Raw genomic sequence first — 19,517 nt, 5'->3', positions numbered from 1 at the left:
TTTATTATTATATTTTGAATATAGAAAAATAGTCTATCAAAGCTGAAATTAAGCTTAGTACCATGTTGAATTACTTTTGATTATTCGATTTTGAATTACAATTTTATTATATACATCTGTCGATAATTAGATATTTTCTTTCAATTAGTAGCTAAAATTAACAAAATTAAAGTATTCAAAAGAGAGGATCTACTTACACACTGTAAAATTAGAATGATTTTATATTTTTCATGACTTTTATACAATTGATACTTTAACAATCCAACCATTGAATTTATTGCTATAATTGTACTTGACACACATGTAAATTTTCGAATCGATCCGATATTTCTATTATATCGATTTAAAAAGTGTATATAATAATATTTGTTGAACGGTTGAAAATTTTGTTACATAAAACAAATAGTTAGAATTTTTTTAATTTATGCCAAATTCGACATGTACGGTATATATGAATAGAAGATGAAATACGAAGGTTGGATGGTTAAAATATTAATCGTATAAAAAGTTACAGCTAGTTTTACACCGGTGTAAGTGAATCACTCTCCTATTCGAAATTTATTATTGTTTTTATTTAGGCAATAAATATAGTTTGGATTTTATTATTATAGACGTGTATTGAATTGAATGCATAATTTCTGGGAATTGGGCCTTAAATATGAGTTTTAGCCCATTGGTTAGGTTTAGAGTTATTTGGTTATAATTAATATTGAGATACAGTAGAGGCTGGAATGGCGGAATGCGTCTCCCATCAAAATGAAATTGAATGGTCAATTTCATATCATTAATTTCAAGTTATGAAATTTGGAGATTTACCATCCTCATCTTGCCCGGTTGACTTTACAACTCGTTAACTGCTTATCTTCTTTGTTTGTTTGTTTACACACGTATATATATATCGAATAGTGTGAAGTGTGAAACATGAAGTAGGCAGTGGCTTTGCATGAAACCGTTAATGGCAATGGCATCGATAGGAGTAAAAGAAGGAAGTTGAAAAAGTTGGGTTTATGAATATAAAGTAATTACTGCACTGGACTAAAACAGATGAACTCATTTACTGCTTTCCAACTACCCACCTTACCTCCTGTTATTTAATACCAACTTCTCCACCTCCCAATTTCTCTCATTCTACTTCCCTTTCGCTGTGTTTCATCTCTCAGGTAATGGCAATGGCGATGGCGAAGCCGTGGATGTATTGCTTGCTTGTTTGTTTAGGTATGGCGTTGAACAATGTGGCTTCAGGGCAAGGAGAAAACCCTTTTGAGCCAGATGGTGGAAGGAGAAGAGAAATGGTGCCTGCTTTGTTCATATTTGGAGATTCTCTCATTGACAATGGCAATAACAACGACCTCCCTTCTTTCGCTAAGGCTAATTATTTCCCTTATGGTATTGACTTCAATGGCGGTCCTACTGGTCGTTTCTCTAATGGTTACACCATGGTTGATGAAATCGGTTAGTAACTCCAGTTAATTTATTCATATTCGAGTGTACGTCATGGATATAACTAAAGATTAAATGTGTTTGCACATGCAGCTGAACTACTAGGACTTCCTTTAATTCCTGCATATTCTGAAGCTTCCGGCGATCAAGTTCTTCATGGTGTCAACTACGCCTCAGCAGCTGCCGGAATCCTTGACATCACCGGACGAAACTTTGTAAGCATATTTCTCCTATACATGTATGATTAAACAAAAGCACAATAATTGAGGACCATTGTGTAGTTTATTTCAAGTACATTTCTCGTGATATAGGATGTTTGGCAATTATTGCCATTCTAACTTTGCCATACTTGATAGTGCATCTAAAATAAATACAGTCTGCATCTCCATGCAGTCTTGCCGCCTGAATCATAAATGCATGTTTTTGACTGATCTTTATATAAATCAAACTGTTGTGCATTAATGACTCCCATCTTTTGTCTGCCACCTTTCCCTTCAAAATGGACATGCATGGGTAGAAAAATAAATATTTGTGTATATGTTTGAATCAGGTGGGGCGAATACCATTTGATCAACAAATACAGAATTTCCAAACCACACTGGATCAGCTCGCAGATAACCTTGGGGCAATAGAAGCAGCAGAAGCACTTGGTAAATGTATTTTCTTTGTTGGAATGGGAAGCAATGATTATCTCAACAATTACCTTATGCCCAATTTCCCAACTCGAAATCAGTACGACGGCCAACAATATGCAGACCTCTTGGTCCAAAAATACAATCAACAACTAAGGGTACGTTAAAACAAGTTCATCCACAAGCTACCATTCCCACTTCAACACTGTTGCAGCATTACCTATTCTAGGGTTCGTTTTTTTGGTTATGTTGCAGACACTTTACAATCTTGGAGCCCGTAAGTTTGTACTAGCAGGGCTAGGAAGAATGGGGTGTATCCCAAGCATTTTAGCTCAAAGCACTGGGGGGAGCTGCTCGGAGGAAGTGAACCAGCTGGTTTTACCTTTCAATGCCAATGTGAAAACCATGATGAATAGCCTTAATGCTAACCTTCCGGGTGCAAGATTTATCTACGTCGACATTGCTCACCTTTTTGAAGATATCGTTGCTAATGCTAGAACATACGGTACGTAAACTACGATTAGAAATTGGATTTTCTGGTTACAGAAATGTATTTTTGAATTGATTGTTGATGGATGGATATATATATATATGCAGGATTTAGTGTTGTAAACCGAGGGTGTTGTGGGATTGGGAGAAACAGAGGGCAAATCACATGTCTTCCATTCCAAACACCATGTGAAAATAGAGATGAATATGTGTTTTGGGATGCATTCCATCCAACTGAGAAAGTGAATATCATAATGGCAAGGAAGGCCTTCAATGGTGATCCTTCCATTGTTTATCCCATCAACATTCAGCAGCTTGCCAATCTTTGATCTTTGTATTAGTACCATAAATAAGCCATTATCTGGCTTATTTTCTTTGTGTACTTCATTTTCTGGTTGATTGTAAACGAAGAGCACTTTGGTTCAACTGGAGCTTAAATTGCTACTTTTTATATTTTCCCATTTTTTATTTTCTAAAATTTTAAATATATTCTTGTTGACCAAATATTTGTATGATACTCGTAGAGCAAACCTAGTAATATTGAACACGATTATAGAACATGAAAGAAATAATTAAATCACAATATGACTGAACATCAAGTACAAATATGTTAAAATAAGTATAATACAAACTATTAACTTGTCAAATTATATATACAAACAAGTCCAATTCATTTAAATTTTGTCAATTTTTTATAAACATTTTAAATCCGAATAAATTTGAAATGTTCTAAAATATATATAAAATACCTGACACAATAATATAATTGATTTTAGCTTTGGTGGTAAAATAAAAACAGTACTTGCCGAAGTAAAACTTGGATGTAGTATTATTATAAAATAATCAAATGTATACTAAAAGAATAATAAATGATAAAAGCTAAAATATAGAATTTCTCGTGTCTTCATTTAGATAATTTACAAGCCCTCTCTACATTTAATAAAGTAAAAGAATAATAAGTGAGCATTTATTCTCATAAATTTCATGGAAAAGCCTTATCCAAAATTAGTAAGATTTATAACACTGGCTATATATAAATTTGAATGCAAGGACCGACTCAAATTTAGACTTTAATCTTCAAGTGTCACAATTTTGCTTATCCAACCTCATTTTTTGAATTTTGTTTAAACCTTTGAGCTGGAAGAGGCAATCCAATGGCAAGTTGTACTAGGCGCTGGTTCAGGTCAGTAGTTAGTACTTCCTGGCATTACTTTGATAATTTAAATAAATATAACTGAGAATAACTCTACCAATTTCAAACAAGATTTGAGAGCTCCTTTTCCATGTCTCTACACTTTGGTCATGGATTAAAAAGATAACCATATAAAGAAATCAAATCATAAATTCACTTTCAGATTCCACAAAATTCCCAAATGCCTTTTATTCTCATTAACGTACTCGACGAGCTTTTTCTTCCTGTCCCAACCCCAGTGATTTTTGCGCATTTGCAATACCTTCTGGATCTGCAATACAACAATCCCGAAAAGTTAAGAGATCTACACCACTCGACATTTCATTTCTCATAAAGTATCCATGTCTATTCTAGACCCTAAATCCATGCACAAATAAGAGTCGGATACAGGCACTTCAAGCAATACCAAAAGTTTGAACAACATAGCCTAAATAGCAATGCATCTCCACTCGGAGTGCAAAGCATGGGAATCCTGGAAAACCTTGATGCAGTGCATATAATTCATGGATATTAATGTTCAAACTTTTAGCTACCAATAACTTTTTGACAAATAAAAACTCACCAAAGAACTGGGTGAATATACGCGTGAAGAAGCTCAAGTTGCGGGAAACATTGTATGCCATTGCAGGTGGAAGAGGCTTCACAACAGTGTCTATGCTAAAAACTCGTTGAAGAAACTGTATAAACATGGAGCTATTACAATACTCGTCAAAGAGGCTAATGGACAATAATAACTCATAGTAGCCAAGAAATATGTTCAAAATTCACCTTCTATAAAGAAATATTGAAGGCATAAAAAGTAGACAGTGGCATTTAGACTCATCATCTACAAATGGAAGTAGGATTTGCAGCAAACTTTCAGTTGTCTTGACAATAGTTTTTGAACTGTAATTACGAAAACGGTGCAGTATAGATTAACTAATTCAGCGACATTAACAATTACCAAGCACAAACATTCTTTTAAGTTTTAACACCGAAATTTCTCCGAAAGTTTATAATTGCTGTGGACTTTTATGTTAATTGCCATTTTTGCTGATACCAAGATCCCATTGAACAAAATGCATTTTCAGACGACTTCATGCAATAAGTGATACACTGTAAGACCTGATTGAGCCTTATACTATTTGCTAGTAAAAGGAAGACCAACACCCTAGTACCCCTTCAATTCTTGCCTTATACTATTTGCTAGTAAAAGATGAATAAACAGGTGGAGAACATGGCTCAAGAGAGAATTCAGATTAAAGGATTGTAAAGAGAGTTGGAGAGAAAGTTTCAGTCAATGCAAAAAGCTTCCAAAAGTCCTTGAATGAATTGTGAGAACTCCTATTTATGGGTGTAGAGAATAGGAGTCACATAACTTAGTTATGTGGTTATTTATAGAGCTCAATTAGTCCTATATTGTGAGGGTTGCAATACAAAAAAGTACTTCACTTGGAACAACCTTTTTTAATTAAAAAAGCAAAGGCTACTTAAGATCAACTTTATGCAAAATCCTAAGGCTGAAAAGCAATATCTAGCAACTAAAATCAATGAAATGTCCACATTTTGAAACTCAGTCAAGGAAAAATAATTAAAATGAATGACCATCTAGCTAAAGAAAACATGGAAATATGATTCCTTAACATATGTTATAGCTCAAATAACACCGGAATTAGTCTAAGATCAAATAAAGATCATACTGTAAATTTTCCTTGACATATATTATACCTGTGTTGTCTGTATCACGTTGTGGCATCAAACATAGTTGCACTTCTCACTCAGAAACAATGAAATTACAAGTAGAGCCAACATTTTATTTCCCTAAGTATTGCATGCAAAGTACTAATTTATCTAACCTGAATGTAGACTTCATCCAAGATGACCAATATTTACCCTAACATAGATGGAATATGCAAGATATAAACCTGAACAAGTTTACCTAAACTGTATCCAGTTTTCAAGTTATTTGCAGATTGAGTTGCACATGCACCAATCTGCTTCTAGACCTTCGCTAGAAAAAAAAAATTCTAGAAATTACTGACCACAATCTGCAGTTTGAAATTGAACAAGACAATCCATATTGAGATCAAGACTGCAGATATCTTGTGATAAAAAAAAATAAAAGTTTGCCAATTAACTACAACCTATATGACACCCCATGTATATGGAAAAACTTAAGAGAAATTGAACATCTGACACGTATCTGAATCCAAAACTTACACCAAGTACAATGAGACTGGCTTAGATTGTAGAATCTTGACTAGTGAATAATTTTTTTGCACCGCAGGTTTGGAACCTTATGGTGATTACTATCACAGCTTCCTTCAAAACTACAGAATCCAGGTTCTTAAATCTTAACCTTTTTCTAGCTATAGAGCATTGTTTTCAATTCTAAACTTTGTGCGGTCAGATAAAAAATAGGACTGTTCCAACCTTTTTTTTTTTATTTTCTTTTTTTGTCTAAGAACCTCCGATAGACTAATCCAAAGTTGATTAGGGTCAGACTCCAAACAGGGGTTCACAAGACTCAGAGATGTTTTTAAGGAAGCACCGAAGCTCCTTACCACTTGGCGCGACAGGAGTTGGTTTTCCAACCATCTATTGTTTGAGCATAAAAATAACTGGAATTGGTGTTCCAACCTTTTTTAAAATTGTTTGAACATAAAAATACCTTATTCTATCATGATTCTGAAATTAAAAAAGAAAACCACTCAATCTGCACCACAATTAGTCTACCAGAGGAAATTGGGTAAACAAATTCTGGAAAAAGAAAAACCAGACCCATCGAAACTAACATCAATATCTGAAAGTGGGTTTGTTTCTAGGTCAAATATAATTACGGAAGGGAAAGAGAAAGGGACCTGGAAGTTGCGCTGAAAGCTGTAACGGAGTTCAGGGTCAATCTCAAGGGAGTCGTCGTCGTCAAGTCGGGAAGCGGCGGACTTACGGTGAGGGACGTGCATTTTGGGGGTGGAACCAGGCTGGTTGGTAACCTTGAGCTTGGCGTCTGCGAATTTGTTGGAGTTGTCATGGTCTTCGCCCCTCCAGGGCGCTTTGCTTAGCAGCTCTTTCTTTGTTTTTCCCATTAGTGCCCCAATGCTCACCTTTCACTGCTTTCTTTCTCTTTCCTTTCCCAACTTAAAAAGACAAAAATAAGATAAGATTTTCTGTTTGGTTGCAAGAATAACGCTTTTCTCACCGTAGATAAAAGACTAATTTTTAATTTGAAAATGAAAATCGGCTTATACGTGTGATTAGGAATAGCAATACTGGGTTTTAATCAGACAATTAATTATTTCGGTTTTGTTTAGTTGGGTTGAATAATTCCGATCTCCATTTAATTGATTTTATCGGTTGATTCTTGATTTTTGAATTTCAAAATCAAAATCAAAATTATAATATAATATATGAATCTAATTTAATAATCTTAAACCCAACCTCAAAAATTTTGGGTTGGTTAACTGATAAAATCGGCTAGATAAATTGAATTAATGTTGGTTCAGTTTGGTCGAATTTCTTAATTAAAACTAATTAAATTAGTTTTCTCATGTTAAAGTCTATTCGAAAAAAAATCAACCGGTTAAATCGATTGTTCTCCCCTAGTCATATTCATTATTTTTATATTATTTTATTTTTGCAAATATCTTGATATACTTGTGCATTTATATTATGTTGGTGTTTTTAATCTTGTGTTCATGTTATGTTTTCATGTTTTTATCACATTGTTAGGTCTATAAAATATATGTTTATATAAAAGTAATAATAACAATATTCATAATTTAAATGGAGTGAAGTTCAAAGTTAAACCTATTTATAATGGAAAAGTCCTTGAACTTCAAAAAAAACATTTAAGTTTTTTTTACATTCAATTGGGTATCTAAATTATCAAAATACATCAAAAAGACCCTTTGGCCATTAACTTTACTGATCAACCCATCTTCATTATCATCATTGATATCTAAATTTTTTTCTTTGTAAGTTCAATGCCTCAAAAAAATTGAAGAAACTGAGTAAAAATTTTCAATTACCCAACATAGAATTAGTTTGCACTCTTTTACTCAATCAATGGGTAGGAGTGTTCATTCGGTTAACCGACCCGAAATAACATTAACCGAATTAACCGACCTTTCAAAATCTTTAACCGTTAACCGAACTGAAAATTTTTCAAAAAAATTAACCGAACCGAAATTTTTTCGGTTAATTCGGTCGGTTAACCGAATTAACCGAAAATTATATATTTTTTATTTTTGGTTAAAAATTAACCGAATTAACCGAATTACTCGAATTAACCGAATTAACCGAATTGAATCCCTACATAATTAAATTATTTTTAGACTTTAGTTTTAGTTTTAGTTTTAGAATTTTATTTTTATTTATTAAATTATTTGTAATTTTTATGATTGGGTTGAGTTGGGTAATTGGGTTGCGTTAAATACTTGGGTTTGGATTGAGTTTAGGTGAATAGTGGGCCTATTTATATATTATAATTTTCTATATTAATTTTTTCGGTTAAACCGAAAAAAATCGGTTAACCGACCGGTTTCGAACTGAATTAACCGTTAACCGAAAAATCAAAAAATAATTAACCGATCCCTAACCGAAAAATTCGGTTAACTGACCGATTAACCGAATTCGGTCAGTTAACCGAATTTTGCACACCCCTATTAATGGGTGGATGTATCCACCATAGGATTTTTTATGGAGCAATTTTTGATCAAATATAGGTTAGAAATAATTTTTACAGCTTTTCTTGACTAGTGTTATTGTATTTTTTTTAGGAAAATTGTTAGATTTTTTTGCCTTTTTTTGTTAACTAGTGACTTTCGTGTTGATTTGGGTTTTATGTTAGAAAAATCTAATTTGAAAACGATTTTCTTGACTAGTGAAAAAATAAAAATTTGAAAATCGAGCCGGTTTGTGATATTTATAACAATAAACCATTTATCGAAATGACACCTATGTTTTCGAGTAGACAGATCCTTGCCGTTCCCAACTTTCAACCTAACGACCTTCTCTGCTATTCTTGTACCATAAACTGCTTTGAGTGTGGACTCGAACGAATTCGAATCAAACACAGAATCAGAAATCGTTTACTTTACTTTCAGTAGGAAAGTGAATCTATCTTCAATAGAAACTGATAGAATTGTTATTCTAGAAAATAGAATTTATACTTAGAAAATAAATTCTCACTATTTTCGATCATAATTTAACGTCACTGGTGCCATCTATTTATAGAAAGAAGAGGTGAAACCATTGTTGAATTGTAGAAATCTATTTCAATAAAAAAAACCGAACTCCTAATCTAACTAGGATTAGGTGGGGCGACAACCCTAGTTAAACAAACTAAGGTTTGTCAACCCTAGCATTAAACATGAGGAACTTTTGGACCTCTCCCATATTGGATTCAATTACAAATACTTTCTACACTTTTTAACCTAATATTTTATAATTCAATCCAACCTGATATTTGTTTTTCTATTTTCATAATAAACATATGAAATTAATTTAAATAAAATAATTACCCAATTAAAAAATTTTTCAACTCAATTTTAATTCGTTAAAATCATTACGATTTTAATGTAAAAGAATTTATGAGAAAATATATTTAATATTTCTACATTCAACACACTCACTATGACCAATTAATTTATTTCCATTTTAAACTTCAATTATTTAATTGATGTATTAAATAATAATTTGAAAAACCATACATTCGTTTCCAAATGTTTTTCATTTCTCTAACTTTACCATTTATATCCATTTTTGTTCATTTGATTCAACTTGCAATTTATTTCTGGCTTCAACGAGTTAGTAAAGAGGCCGATTGAACATATGCGATTAGGGCTTAAATGATTTATAATTAAGTTTCAAATTTTCGCCTATTAATTATAAACTCATTTAGTCACGAAGTCATTCCACTATAGTATCGTGACTGAGCTCTCCCTAATGACATACTATTACGAAAGCAACTTGATTAGTGTTGGTCCACTGATCTTGTCATGAGTGTGCTACCCTCATCGGATATCCTTAATCTCTTTGGGATGAATCATCTTTCTCAATATGATCATATTTTATCTCATGGTAACTATTACATCTTTCTTCATGAAAAGCCATTTACTATTAAATAGTAATCAAATCATTCATCATAAAGACGAACGACCCCTAGCTACGTTTACTTTTCATCTACCATGTAATGCTAATGAGAGAATATCATTTACCCATATCTTGGGCTATGAATTCCATTGTTGTGAATGACATTATATACTGCAGAAGTTATGTACCTAATACACTAGCTTTCGATTCCTTACCTATTTGAACTCAAACTTTTACTTACATCAAATATACGAGTCACATATACATAATTCGTCATCCACTAATGATTAAGGTATGTCACACTTTGAACATCACAAGTGAATAAGTTTATAAACGGGTTCAAGATCTATTCTTTTTGGGTCTAGTTTGATGTACTATCAGTCTAGTCACTTACATCTATGTCTCTATCTTCTGGAAGTTATCCGCTCCGATGCCTAAGACAATGCATCTCCCCAATTGGACTTGATAGGCGACATATTAGTCTTTCAATCAATTTGCTCTTTTCTGGTTAGACTAATGACATGTTTAGGTTCGTCTACTAATATAAGTTGTATTTTCGTATTACAATCCGACCACGTAATAACGCTTAGTATTAGTTAAACATTAGACAACCAATGAGCTAATATTTGATTCTATTTTGCTTTACATGCAAAAACCATGTGAGGACAACATATAAAGGGTATTAATGTAATTCATCAAATAATTTTATTATTAATTTGTTCGAAAAATTACAAATGTACATAGACGAAAATACTACACTTAGGTCACCAAATCTAACATTTTTTACATTTGAAACATTTCCATTTGGCTTAATGATTTGGGTTTTGTTGAGGGTATGGTTATAGTTCATTTTTGCTAAAAAATGACGATGCTAGAGGTTAACTTTAGTGGTGAGGGTGGAAATTGGTTTAGCAATAGTGAAGGATCGAGTTGCTTGGGATGAGTTTATCTCAGTTTCATAAGTAAACATAAGTGGAGGGTGAATGTTGATGAAAATGACTATTAAACTTGTGGATGGTGAGAAAGATGAAAGCTTTATAAAAATATTTTCTTTTGTAATTATCTAGAAGTACTTTGCAAACAGTGTTTGGTTGCCAAGAAAATAAAGGAAAGTTTTAATGGAGGAGAATATGCAAAACTTTTAACTTTTAAATATTCGAACATAAAAAGAATATCTAAAAATAAATTCATGTCAGAAAAATTTAAACATATTTAGTGTCATGTTTTAATGGACGTAATTTTCATGTCATGTCATCAGTGCAAAAAGATAGAAACAAGTTATCATTTCACTTTCTCAACCCCGTGGGTGTATAGAAATTTCTTGAACAAATCGACTCGGTGGTCCAACTTTGTTTAGTAATAAAAATAGGGCTGCTGATGCTCCGAAGAAGACGTCTCCTCTGGACTTACCAATGAAATTAAAGTATTGAACGAGTAATATGTGATTTGATTTTATAACCACAAACCATGCATGCATTGATATTAATAATTAAAAGGTTTCTAGTGTTATTTCCTTTCTTTTGACCTACTACTCTTCCAAGTCTTTGTGGGGGTAAATTCAAAACCAAACTTTCTTCAATGACTTTGTCAAACCAAATAAGTCTTAAATTTGGATTATATTAAAATATGGCACTACTTAATTATAATTTTAATTTTTAAGTGCTGCATCATTAGAAATTTAAATTCAAGAATTAAATAGGTAAAATGTGTCAAGGTTAAGAGCTATTGGAGACAAAAATCGAAGTTCAGGGACTAAATTAAAAAAATTATTAAATTTAAGGATTAAATGTTTCTTTATCCCAAATTTAAAATACATTGGCTGCCAGGTCCAAAACAATTTTTTCTTTCTTTTCTAAAAACAGGTTCTTTTTCTCATTATTGGCAGGTAATCAACCCATCAATCATCACACACTTTTTGCTTCAGTTGAATAATCAACAAGTCAGAGGGAAAAAAAACTAAAAATAAAAAATAAATGTATTGGAGAAAATTTGACTGAAAAATTTTGCTGTACATTTTATGTGGAAGAGTGTGTAGTGGATCGAGATAAAGCTCGGGGAATCAAACAGGCTGTTAATGCCTTCTCTAAGTTATTTACAATCTCAGTCATCGAAGGCCTGTCTCGGCCTTCCGGTCTCACACAATCCGCCGCTAAATAGCCTACATACGCAACCGCCTCGATCTCGAAAGGGGTTGGCGGTGGGACATTCGGGTCCAGAACCCTGTGAATTTCGTCTCGAAGAATATATGGAACCACAAAATCGACCACATTCCTTGGCGCCCCATTTTCGTTCCGATGGATCGCCTTGTATCCGGATAATAATTCGAGCAGAACTATTCCAAAACTGTAAACATCAGTCTTAGTGCTCAGTTGTTGGAGCCTGTAATACTCGGGATCCATGTATCCGACCGTGCCTGCTGCACGCAGTGAAAGGTGTGATTCCTCGTCTCCAGGACCCATCAATGATAATCCAAAGTCCGATACTTTTGCGGTCCAGTTTGTATCGAGAAGAATGTTGGCAGACTTGATATCGCGGTGTATGATCTGTGGAACCGCGTATTCGTGCAGGTATTCGATCCCTCTTGCAGCATCTAATGCGATCTTGAGCCTAATAGCCCATGACGTAAAGGGCGAGTTTTGTAACTTGTGGAGATGGTCATGGAGTGTGCCATTGTTCATGTATTCGTAAACAAGTATGCGTTCGCTCGAATCCTCGTAAAATCCCCAGAGTCGGACGAGGTTCTTGTGGTGAACGCGGGACAAATACTCGAGCTCATTCACAAAGGCGTCGTCTTTATCTTCTTGACGCCTGAAGCCGATTGCATAGGATGAAGTGCTCGTTGTTTCGGCTCGTTTGATGGCCACTTCGCGCCCATCATCCAATGTAGCATAATAGACTGAACCAAAACTACCATTACCAATCTTATGATCTTCGGTGAAATTGTTGGTGGCTTGAACCAAGTCTTCAAACGAAAACTCTTCCAAGCGACCAGTGGTACCCATGCTGGTCAATTGGCTCAGACGCTTCTCGAGCACAGCCGGTGGGGCTTGGGGAGTTTGGGGATGATTTGATTCTGGATCACCATTGACAGGGGCACCAGTCTCATCGAGCCGACCTGAATCATGGACTCGACACACTCTATCTTTGCAATATCTGAAGACAAAGAAACCAACGACTAGCAAGAACAAGGAGGATCCAACACAACCAACAACTAGAAAAGCTATCAATCTGCCATTCAAATCATTGTTTGTCGATCTGTTTTGAGGTTGGGGTGAGAGAGATGGTGGCAGGGCTGGCGTTGTTGGCATTGAAGGTCGAGATTGGCAAATAGACCAACCATTGCTGCAAAGCGAGCCTGATCCTAGCAATGAACCATATGGACATTCATTCCTACATGGTCCAGGTAAAACTTCTGAGAAAACCATATGGTTGGAGCTGAAATTAGAGTCACCCCAACAAAACAGTGAATAATTGAATGTTAAAACTCCACAAAAAACATTCCTTTTTGCTTTGATTGTAATAAACTCAAGACCTTCCAATTCCAGTGGCAGCCTGAAATTGTTCATCCCCCAACAGACAACTGTTCCATTAATCCTTAAAGCACAGCTTCGATTCAACCCCAGAGCCAGCGAGTTGAACTTTCCCTGAGGCATATCACCGACAGTGGTTCGGTTTGGCCAACACTCTAAATCATTATCTGAATTGATGGCACAAACATGTCTGAAACCAGCAGCAATCACGCTATAATTCCCACCTATAGTGTCTCGATCAGTGATACCAGTGAAGTTTCGGAGGAATCTTATCGTCGTTCCATCTTCTGATAACCCACATACAAATCCTTCGCCAACAGCAATATCGGAAAAGTTCTGAACACCACCTGTTTGATTAAATTCAGGCCACTGCCAGCATTCAAGAGCGTTTGTCTGATTAAGACCACAAATATGAGTGTTGCCTGCTTCAAGCTGGTTAAGAACTGGACCCCTGTAAATCCTTTTGAAGCTTAAAGTAGAACCATTGCTGGAAAATCTCCAACAATGCATGACTGAAACATTGGATGACGAAGAAGAGGGTCTCAAACCACATAAAAATCCATCCCCAGAGACAATCCCAGAAAACAAATCGTTGGAACTAAAAGGGGTTTCAATTATATCAAGAACAGGAAAGGTAGAACAGTTGAGAGAATATAGTTGAAGGCTGCCATTGGAGGGTACTAAAGCGCAAACAATTGTGAGGCTGGAAGTTTCAGAGATTGAAACAGTGGATAAAGAAAAGGTGAAAGAAGCAAAACAGAGAAAGGAAAATAAGAAGAGGGAAAAGTGGTGGGATTTACAAAAGAAAAAACCCATGGAAATTGTGTTGAGAAGAATTTCATGGTGGGAATTGGGAAAATACAAAGAGATTTTATGGGGTTTACAAGGGAGAAGGGGGCTTATACGAGGCCAAAATGTTTGAGAAATGGACCATTGAGGGAAAAGGAAAACGCGGTTTGATGGAGTTTCTGAAGTGTGGACTGGAGACCAGGTCTTCATATGTATGAACTACATTTTCTACACGAATGTTGATGACGACGTTCATGTTATGAATTTCCATTATATTTCATTTAATTGTTTTTGTCCATTTAAATATTCTAAATTTGAATAACATTTAATGCTAATATAAAATTTTATATTAATTAATTATTTTATTTTTACAAATAATAAATTTATTTTTACGCATTTTCACATTTTTGTTATGCGATTAATATTTTAATAATTTAATCATTGAATTTATCAATATAATTGTCATGCATATAAATTTTTGAACCAATCTAATATCTATATTATATCGATCTAAAATATTATATGTATTAATATTTATAGAATGGTTTAAAGGTTTCTACATAAAATAAATAGTTAGATATTTTTAATTTATGTCAAATTTGACATGCATGATCTATATGAATGAAATATGAAATTCAACTATTAGTTCGTTAAAATATTAATTGTACAAAAAGATACGAAAATGTGTAAAACAGTTCTGTAACCGGTTCAGGGCTGCTTTCGGTGCACCGTTCCAAAAATAAATCGGAACAACCATTTCTTTTTTCCTCACTAGTGTAAATTTCGATCCATATTGATTGCGCCCGCTTGTTTCAGCCAATTTCAATTACACTAGCCAGAACATTGAACATCAATTGGTGCATGAATAATATTAAAAAATAGATAAAATTATTTTTTACCAACTTTAAACTTTTTTTATTAACCAAATTTAAAACTTAACCAAGGTAAAGGAGCAATTTTAAAGTCGATAGTAAAAAAATAATAAAAAAATTATATAACAAATAAATTAAAAAAACAATAATTTCTAAAAGTTTTACGAACACAACTTTATGTATATGTTTTAATAAATTCAATAAATTTAACCCTTCTTATTTACAAATTTTATCATTTTGATCCTCTAACTTCCTAATCAAAGCTTTCAACTTAAACAAATGCATTCCACATCTATTAATTATTTTATTTATGGTTGAAATTATCCAATTCAATACACAACCCTTTCTATTTATATTGTTAAGAAGTTGGTGTTAGAAATTAACTAAACATTATTAAAAATAATAGAAAATATAATATATAATAAAATTATATAAATAATTTAATATTTGTTAAAAATTTTTTTACTCGACTAGCATAATTTTAGTTTTTAATTAATTTGGTAAATAATTTGACACTAAATCGGATTATTAGTGACACATATGGTTTATTGTAGATTTAAAATTAGAAACAAATAATTTAAAATCATAATAATCTCTTAATCAATTTGTAAAATTAAAAAATCATTATCAATGTAACCAAAAAAATTCAATTAGATTTCCACATTTTTTTCTTATGAAAAATTAAATGTTCATAATTTTTTATATAATTATTGATTGAACAATTGGATTTTTCAAAGCCATATTTTTAACTCTAGATGTAATTTTAATTTTAATGACCAACTTCAAGGACTATTTCTATGCACCTTGAAGGAAATATCATATTGTTAACAACAAGAGTAAATCTAAAGTGTTTTTTTTTTAGTTTTTCCATTTTCTTTAGCCAAAATTTTATCAATTAAAGGGTTATAATATATTATATTTAGAATAAAACTAATGAAAAAAAAGAAAAAGGAATAAAAAATTAAGATAAATTCATTGATATTAGGCTTTGGCTCGGAAAATAGCTCATTAGTTGAGAGAAGTTTTTTTTTGGGGGGGGGTTTACAAATTTATAGACGTGGAATGCCTCTGTTTTAAAAGCTGAAAAATTTTGGTTAGAAAGTTTGATGATCAAATTGATAGAATTTATAAATGTGAAAGGTTAAATTTATTAAATTATTTAGAACTAAGATCAAATAAAGTTTGATGATCAAATTGATAGAATTTATAAATGTGAAAGGTTAAATTTATTGAATTATTTAGAACTAAGATCAAATTGATAGAATATGTAAGTATTGAGGACTAAATGTGTTATTATACCAATTAGAAAAAGATTTTCCGTTATCAATTTAATGGCTGATGACCATACAGGAATAAATTCAAACATTAGTGCTTAAGTTGAAAATTTTAAAGCTGGATAACTAAAATAGTAACACGGATAAAATTAAAAATCTAACCATGTATTCATCATAAACAAACCATCATATTTTTAAAATTGAATATTTATATTATTTTATTTTCACTTTTCAATTATAATATTACTGAAATGTTATAAATTTTATATTGAATTTTAACAAATAAATATAAAATACTAGAATTTATGCTACAATCTAACCCATGCATAACATTGGAAAAGAATAGTATAATAATATTTATATCCATTATATTATAATGAATAATAAATTCAAATTTAGATATCTAAATTTATCATTGATTTCATTTTTGGCTTATTAAGCTCGATATTTAACAATTTTGAATATTCAATGGATAATTTATTTAAATAATGTCAATTCAGATAATAATAAAATTCAATACAAATAAATTAATTAAAATTCTAAATAACTTGCTATTTTTTTAACATTCTTATTATAGGTTCTGGCCATATATATATTCACACAATACTTAGAACTACCCACAGTCCATTTCCGACCCATAAATAAGAAAATAATGTGTTTTAACATACTTGAACCTACATCATCCTATATTGATAACAATACTCATACCGGCCGAGTTAAGACTCAATCGACTAAAACTCACTATTTTTAATTCCATCGAATCACTAATAAAATGATAAAGAAACTTTGCGTTGAAATTATGAATCCATCCCCTCCTTTAAAAGGTAACAATTTTATAATACTTTATTTGGACAAACAATATGTTATGATACGAGGAAAAGTCCTTTATATAATACAAACGATGGGCTTTACCATTTTCTATTAAAAAATAGAGATAAATTGTAAAATTACATACGATTTTAGTTTAGTGTGTAATGACTATAATACTTGTAATTCTATACACAAAATTTATAATTACATATTATATAAGTGATTAATATGTACAATTAAATTATAATTAAAATTTTATGTATACTTTTGAATTACAAATAAAATTTTATGTTTATAATTATATTAAATCAAAATTATGTATCAAATTATAATATTGATCCAAAACATTAGAGGAAAAGAAGCGCAGAATCGAAGCAATGGGAGCGTGCCATAGTGTACGTGTCAGTTGTCAACGTTTGAAGCCCATATTTCAGTAGTCCACCACCCCAAGGTGGGGAGGGAGAGGGAGAGAAATGGGGTGGGGGAGATTTTTATTATATTTAGTAATATATTATATAAATTTTAAATTTATTATTATATTCTCGGAAAGCATTTTTGTATTTTTATATATTTTTTGAATTTTTAGAATTAGAATTAAATTGAAATTATTTGTAAATTTTGATGGTTAGTTTTTAAATTATAACTAAATTCATATATTATGTAAAAGTTGAGGGTTAAATTTATTATCATACTAATTATAACTAAATTGATATACTATATAAAAGTTGAGTGATCAAAATGATCGAACTATATAACGTGAGTGCTTAAATTAAAATTTTTATTTTGAGTGCCTAAAATGAATTTTTTTTATAATTAGATTTATATAATTTACTCTTATTTAAATCATCCTTCAAGAATTTCTTTTCCGATCCTTCCAAAGTTTATACTTTTTAAAAATTATTTATTTATTAAGTGAAAATATATTATTTTATTGTTAGAGAAATAATGAGTAAAAAGTAGATATGTAACGTATTTAATGAATATTTAAAAGATTTTTTTAAAATAGCCATTTAGTGAATTAAATGATTTAAAAAATTAAAAGTAAATAATTTTTTGGATAATTACCATTATGGATATATGGATATTAATATATTTAAACTTTAATTAAATCAATTAAACATTTAATATCATTTTTAAATAAAAACATTGATGTATATATACATGTGATAAAAACACGTTTAGATCTAAATCCCATTATAAATATAAATGGCAGACAGTCCAATCAGTGGTCGAGATTTTTGGCGGTGATCGCCTTCCTCTGGCAAGCATTACCCAATTAGCTAAGGCTAGTGGCAGTGAGAAGACGATAGACTATATGAATTGCTATGCCGCCGACCAAATTAGGGTTTTTCCTTTTATATTTAAAAATGATGTTCATATTTAACATTTTCTAATGGGGTGCTTGTAATTTCTTTTTTTTTATGTATATTTCGCAAATGGTTATATTTTTGGTATTTAAAGGTATTGGTATTAATTTTTAGTGTTTAATTTGAATTTTAAATTTGATTTGATGAAAGTTAATTGTCGATATTATTACTTTTGTTTTTCATGATTTTGATAATAAAATAAATTAAGAGTAATCTGTTTAATTTGTTAAGTTTTATTTGACAATTGTGATTTTGGGGATTAATTGCTAATATTATTAATTAGTTATTATTTTCATCAAATCAACCTTAAAAACTTGAATCAAACACTAAAAATTAATATTGTTAAAATGTATAATTTTTATTAAATATATGTACTATACTTTAATAAACTCAAATACAACATTTAAAAAATGTATAAAACTCTGATAACAAATGATGTATTCAAAGGCATAGCTGCCCCGCCTTAGCTAAGAGGTATAATATCCCTTTTAGTCACTTTAGTTATGAGGTATTCGATTTAAGTCATTTTAACAAAATTTTTAATTTTTACCCTCAAACTTCTAAAAATTTATTTTGACCCCAATAATGAATTGATGGCTTCGCCAGTAGATGTATTAACCATTTTTCAAAGGTATTCGAAAGTTAGGTCATTAGGTTAAACATAGATATATTATAGACTATATTTGTATATTCACTTGCACAGACCGAGTTAGGAAATTAGGATTGGGATCCAATTTTGAAAAATTAAAATTTCTAAAAAATTATATAAATTAATGTATAATCTAATACGTGATAAATCAATGTATAATATAATTAAATGTAAGACTATTACAAAACTATTAAAAAAAGGTATATCGAACAAATTTCAATAACTCGTATCTTTCTCACAATTGTCCATGATATTTTCTCATATGTTAAAACCATTGAATTATCTTCCCTCGTTAATGTTGTAAGAATGTTAGAGAGTATGGGTGAAAGGAAATAAAAAAAATTGAGAGAAGAGATAAATGCTTAAAATAAAGTTATTGATTTTTAGTTTTAGTGTTTGGA

The 19,517-nt window shown here is 31.4% G+C and overlaps 3 protein-coding genes across 3 annotated transcripts; 1 reads left to right on the top strand and 2 right to left on the bottom strand.

Annotated features, from left to right (window-relative positions):
- The first annotated feature begins 1,115 nt into the window (after positions 1–1,115).
- On the top strand, positions 1,116–2,987 carry LOC105769965 (GDSL esterase/lipase At1g71691). Its single transcript, XM_012590953.2, has 5 exons — positions 1,116–1,452; positions 1,534–1,655; positions 1,991–2,230; positions 2,328–2,577; positions 2,670–2,987. The coding sequence occupies exons 1-5, from the start codon at positions 1,164–1,166 to the stop codon at positions 2,888–2,890; spliced, it is 1,122 nt and encodes a 373-aa protein (XP_012446407.1). The 5' UTR covers positions 1,116–1,163; the 3' UTR covers positions 2,891–2,987.
- A 785-nt stretch (positions 2,988–3,772) lies between these two features.
- LOC105769966 (uncharacterized) lies at positions 3,773–6,866 on the bottom strand. Its single transcript, XM_012590954.2, has 3 exons — positions 6,594–6,866; positions 4,316–4,430; positions 3,773–4,024 (listed from the first exon to the last, which is right to left on the bottom strand). The coding sequence occupies exons 1-3, from the start codon at positions 6,816–6,818 to the stop codon at positions 3,951–3,953; spliced, it is 414 nt and encodes a 137-aa protein (XP_012446408.1). The 5' UTR covers positions 6,819–6,866; the 3' UTR covers positions 3,773–3,950.
- A 4,916-nt stretch (positions 6,867–11,782) lies between these two features.
- Positions 11,783–14,326, bottom strand: LOC105770504 (serine/threonine-protein kinase-like protein CCR4). The gene has a single exon (XM_012591730.2). The coding sequence runs from the start codon at positions 14,169–14,171 to the stop codon at positions 11,841–11,843; it is 2,331 nt and encodes a 776-aa protein (XP_012447184.2). The 5' UTR covers positions 14,172–14,326; the 3' UTR covers positions 11,783–11,840.
- Positions 14,327–19,517: the final 5,191 nt, after the last annotated feature.

This window comes from Gossypium raimondii, chromosome 5, assembly GCF_025698545.1.
Source record: "Gossypium raimondii isolate GPD5lz chromosome 5, ASM2569854v1, whole genome shotgun sequence".
Taxonomy (NCBI): Eukaryota; Viridiplantae; Streptophyta; class Magnoliopsida; order Malvales; family Malvaceae; genus Gossypium; species Gossypium raimondii.
The sequence above is the reverse complement of the archived record's forward strand: the minus strand, read 5'-3'. Positions and strand labels throughout refer to the sequence as shown.

Coding starts and splice junctions, on each gene's coding strand:
- LOC105769965 (XM_012590953.2), top strand. CDS start 1,164: ATGGCAATGGCGATGGCGAAGCCGTGGATGTATTGCTTGCTTGTTTGT. Junction 2,231..2,327: donor AATACAATCAACAACTAAGG/GTACGTTAAAAC, acceptor GTTATGTTGCAG/ACACTTTACAATCTTGGAGC. Junction 2,578..2,669: donor TGCTAATGCTAGAACATACG/GTACGTAAACTA, acceptor ATATATATGCAG/GATTTAGTGTTGTAAACCGA.
- LOC105770504 (XM_012591730.2), bottom strand. CDS start 14,171: ATGGGTTTTTTCTTTTGTAAATCCCACCACTTTTCCCTCTTCTTATTT.
- LOC105769966 (XM_012590954.2), bottom strand. CDS start 6,818: ATGGGAAAAACAAAGAAAGAGCTGCTAAGCAAAGCGCCCTGGAGGGGC. Junction 4,431..6,593: donor GCTTTCAGCGCAACTTCCAG/GTCCCTTTCTCT, acceptor ATGTTTATACAG/TTTCTTCAACGAGTTTTTAG. Junction 4,025..4,315: donor TATATTCACCCAGTTCTTTG/GTGAGTTTTTAT, acceptor GTTGTATTGCAG/ATCCAGAAGGTATTGCAAAT.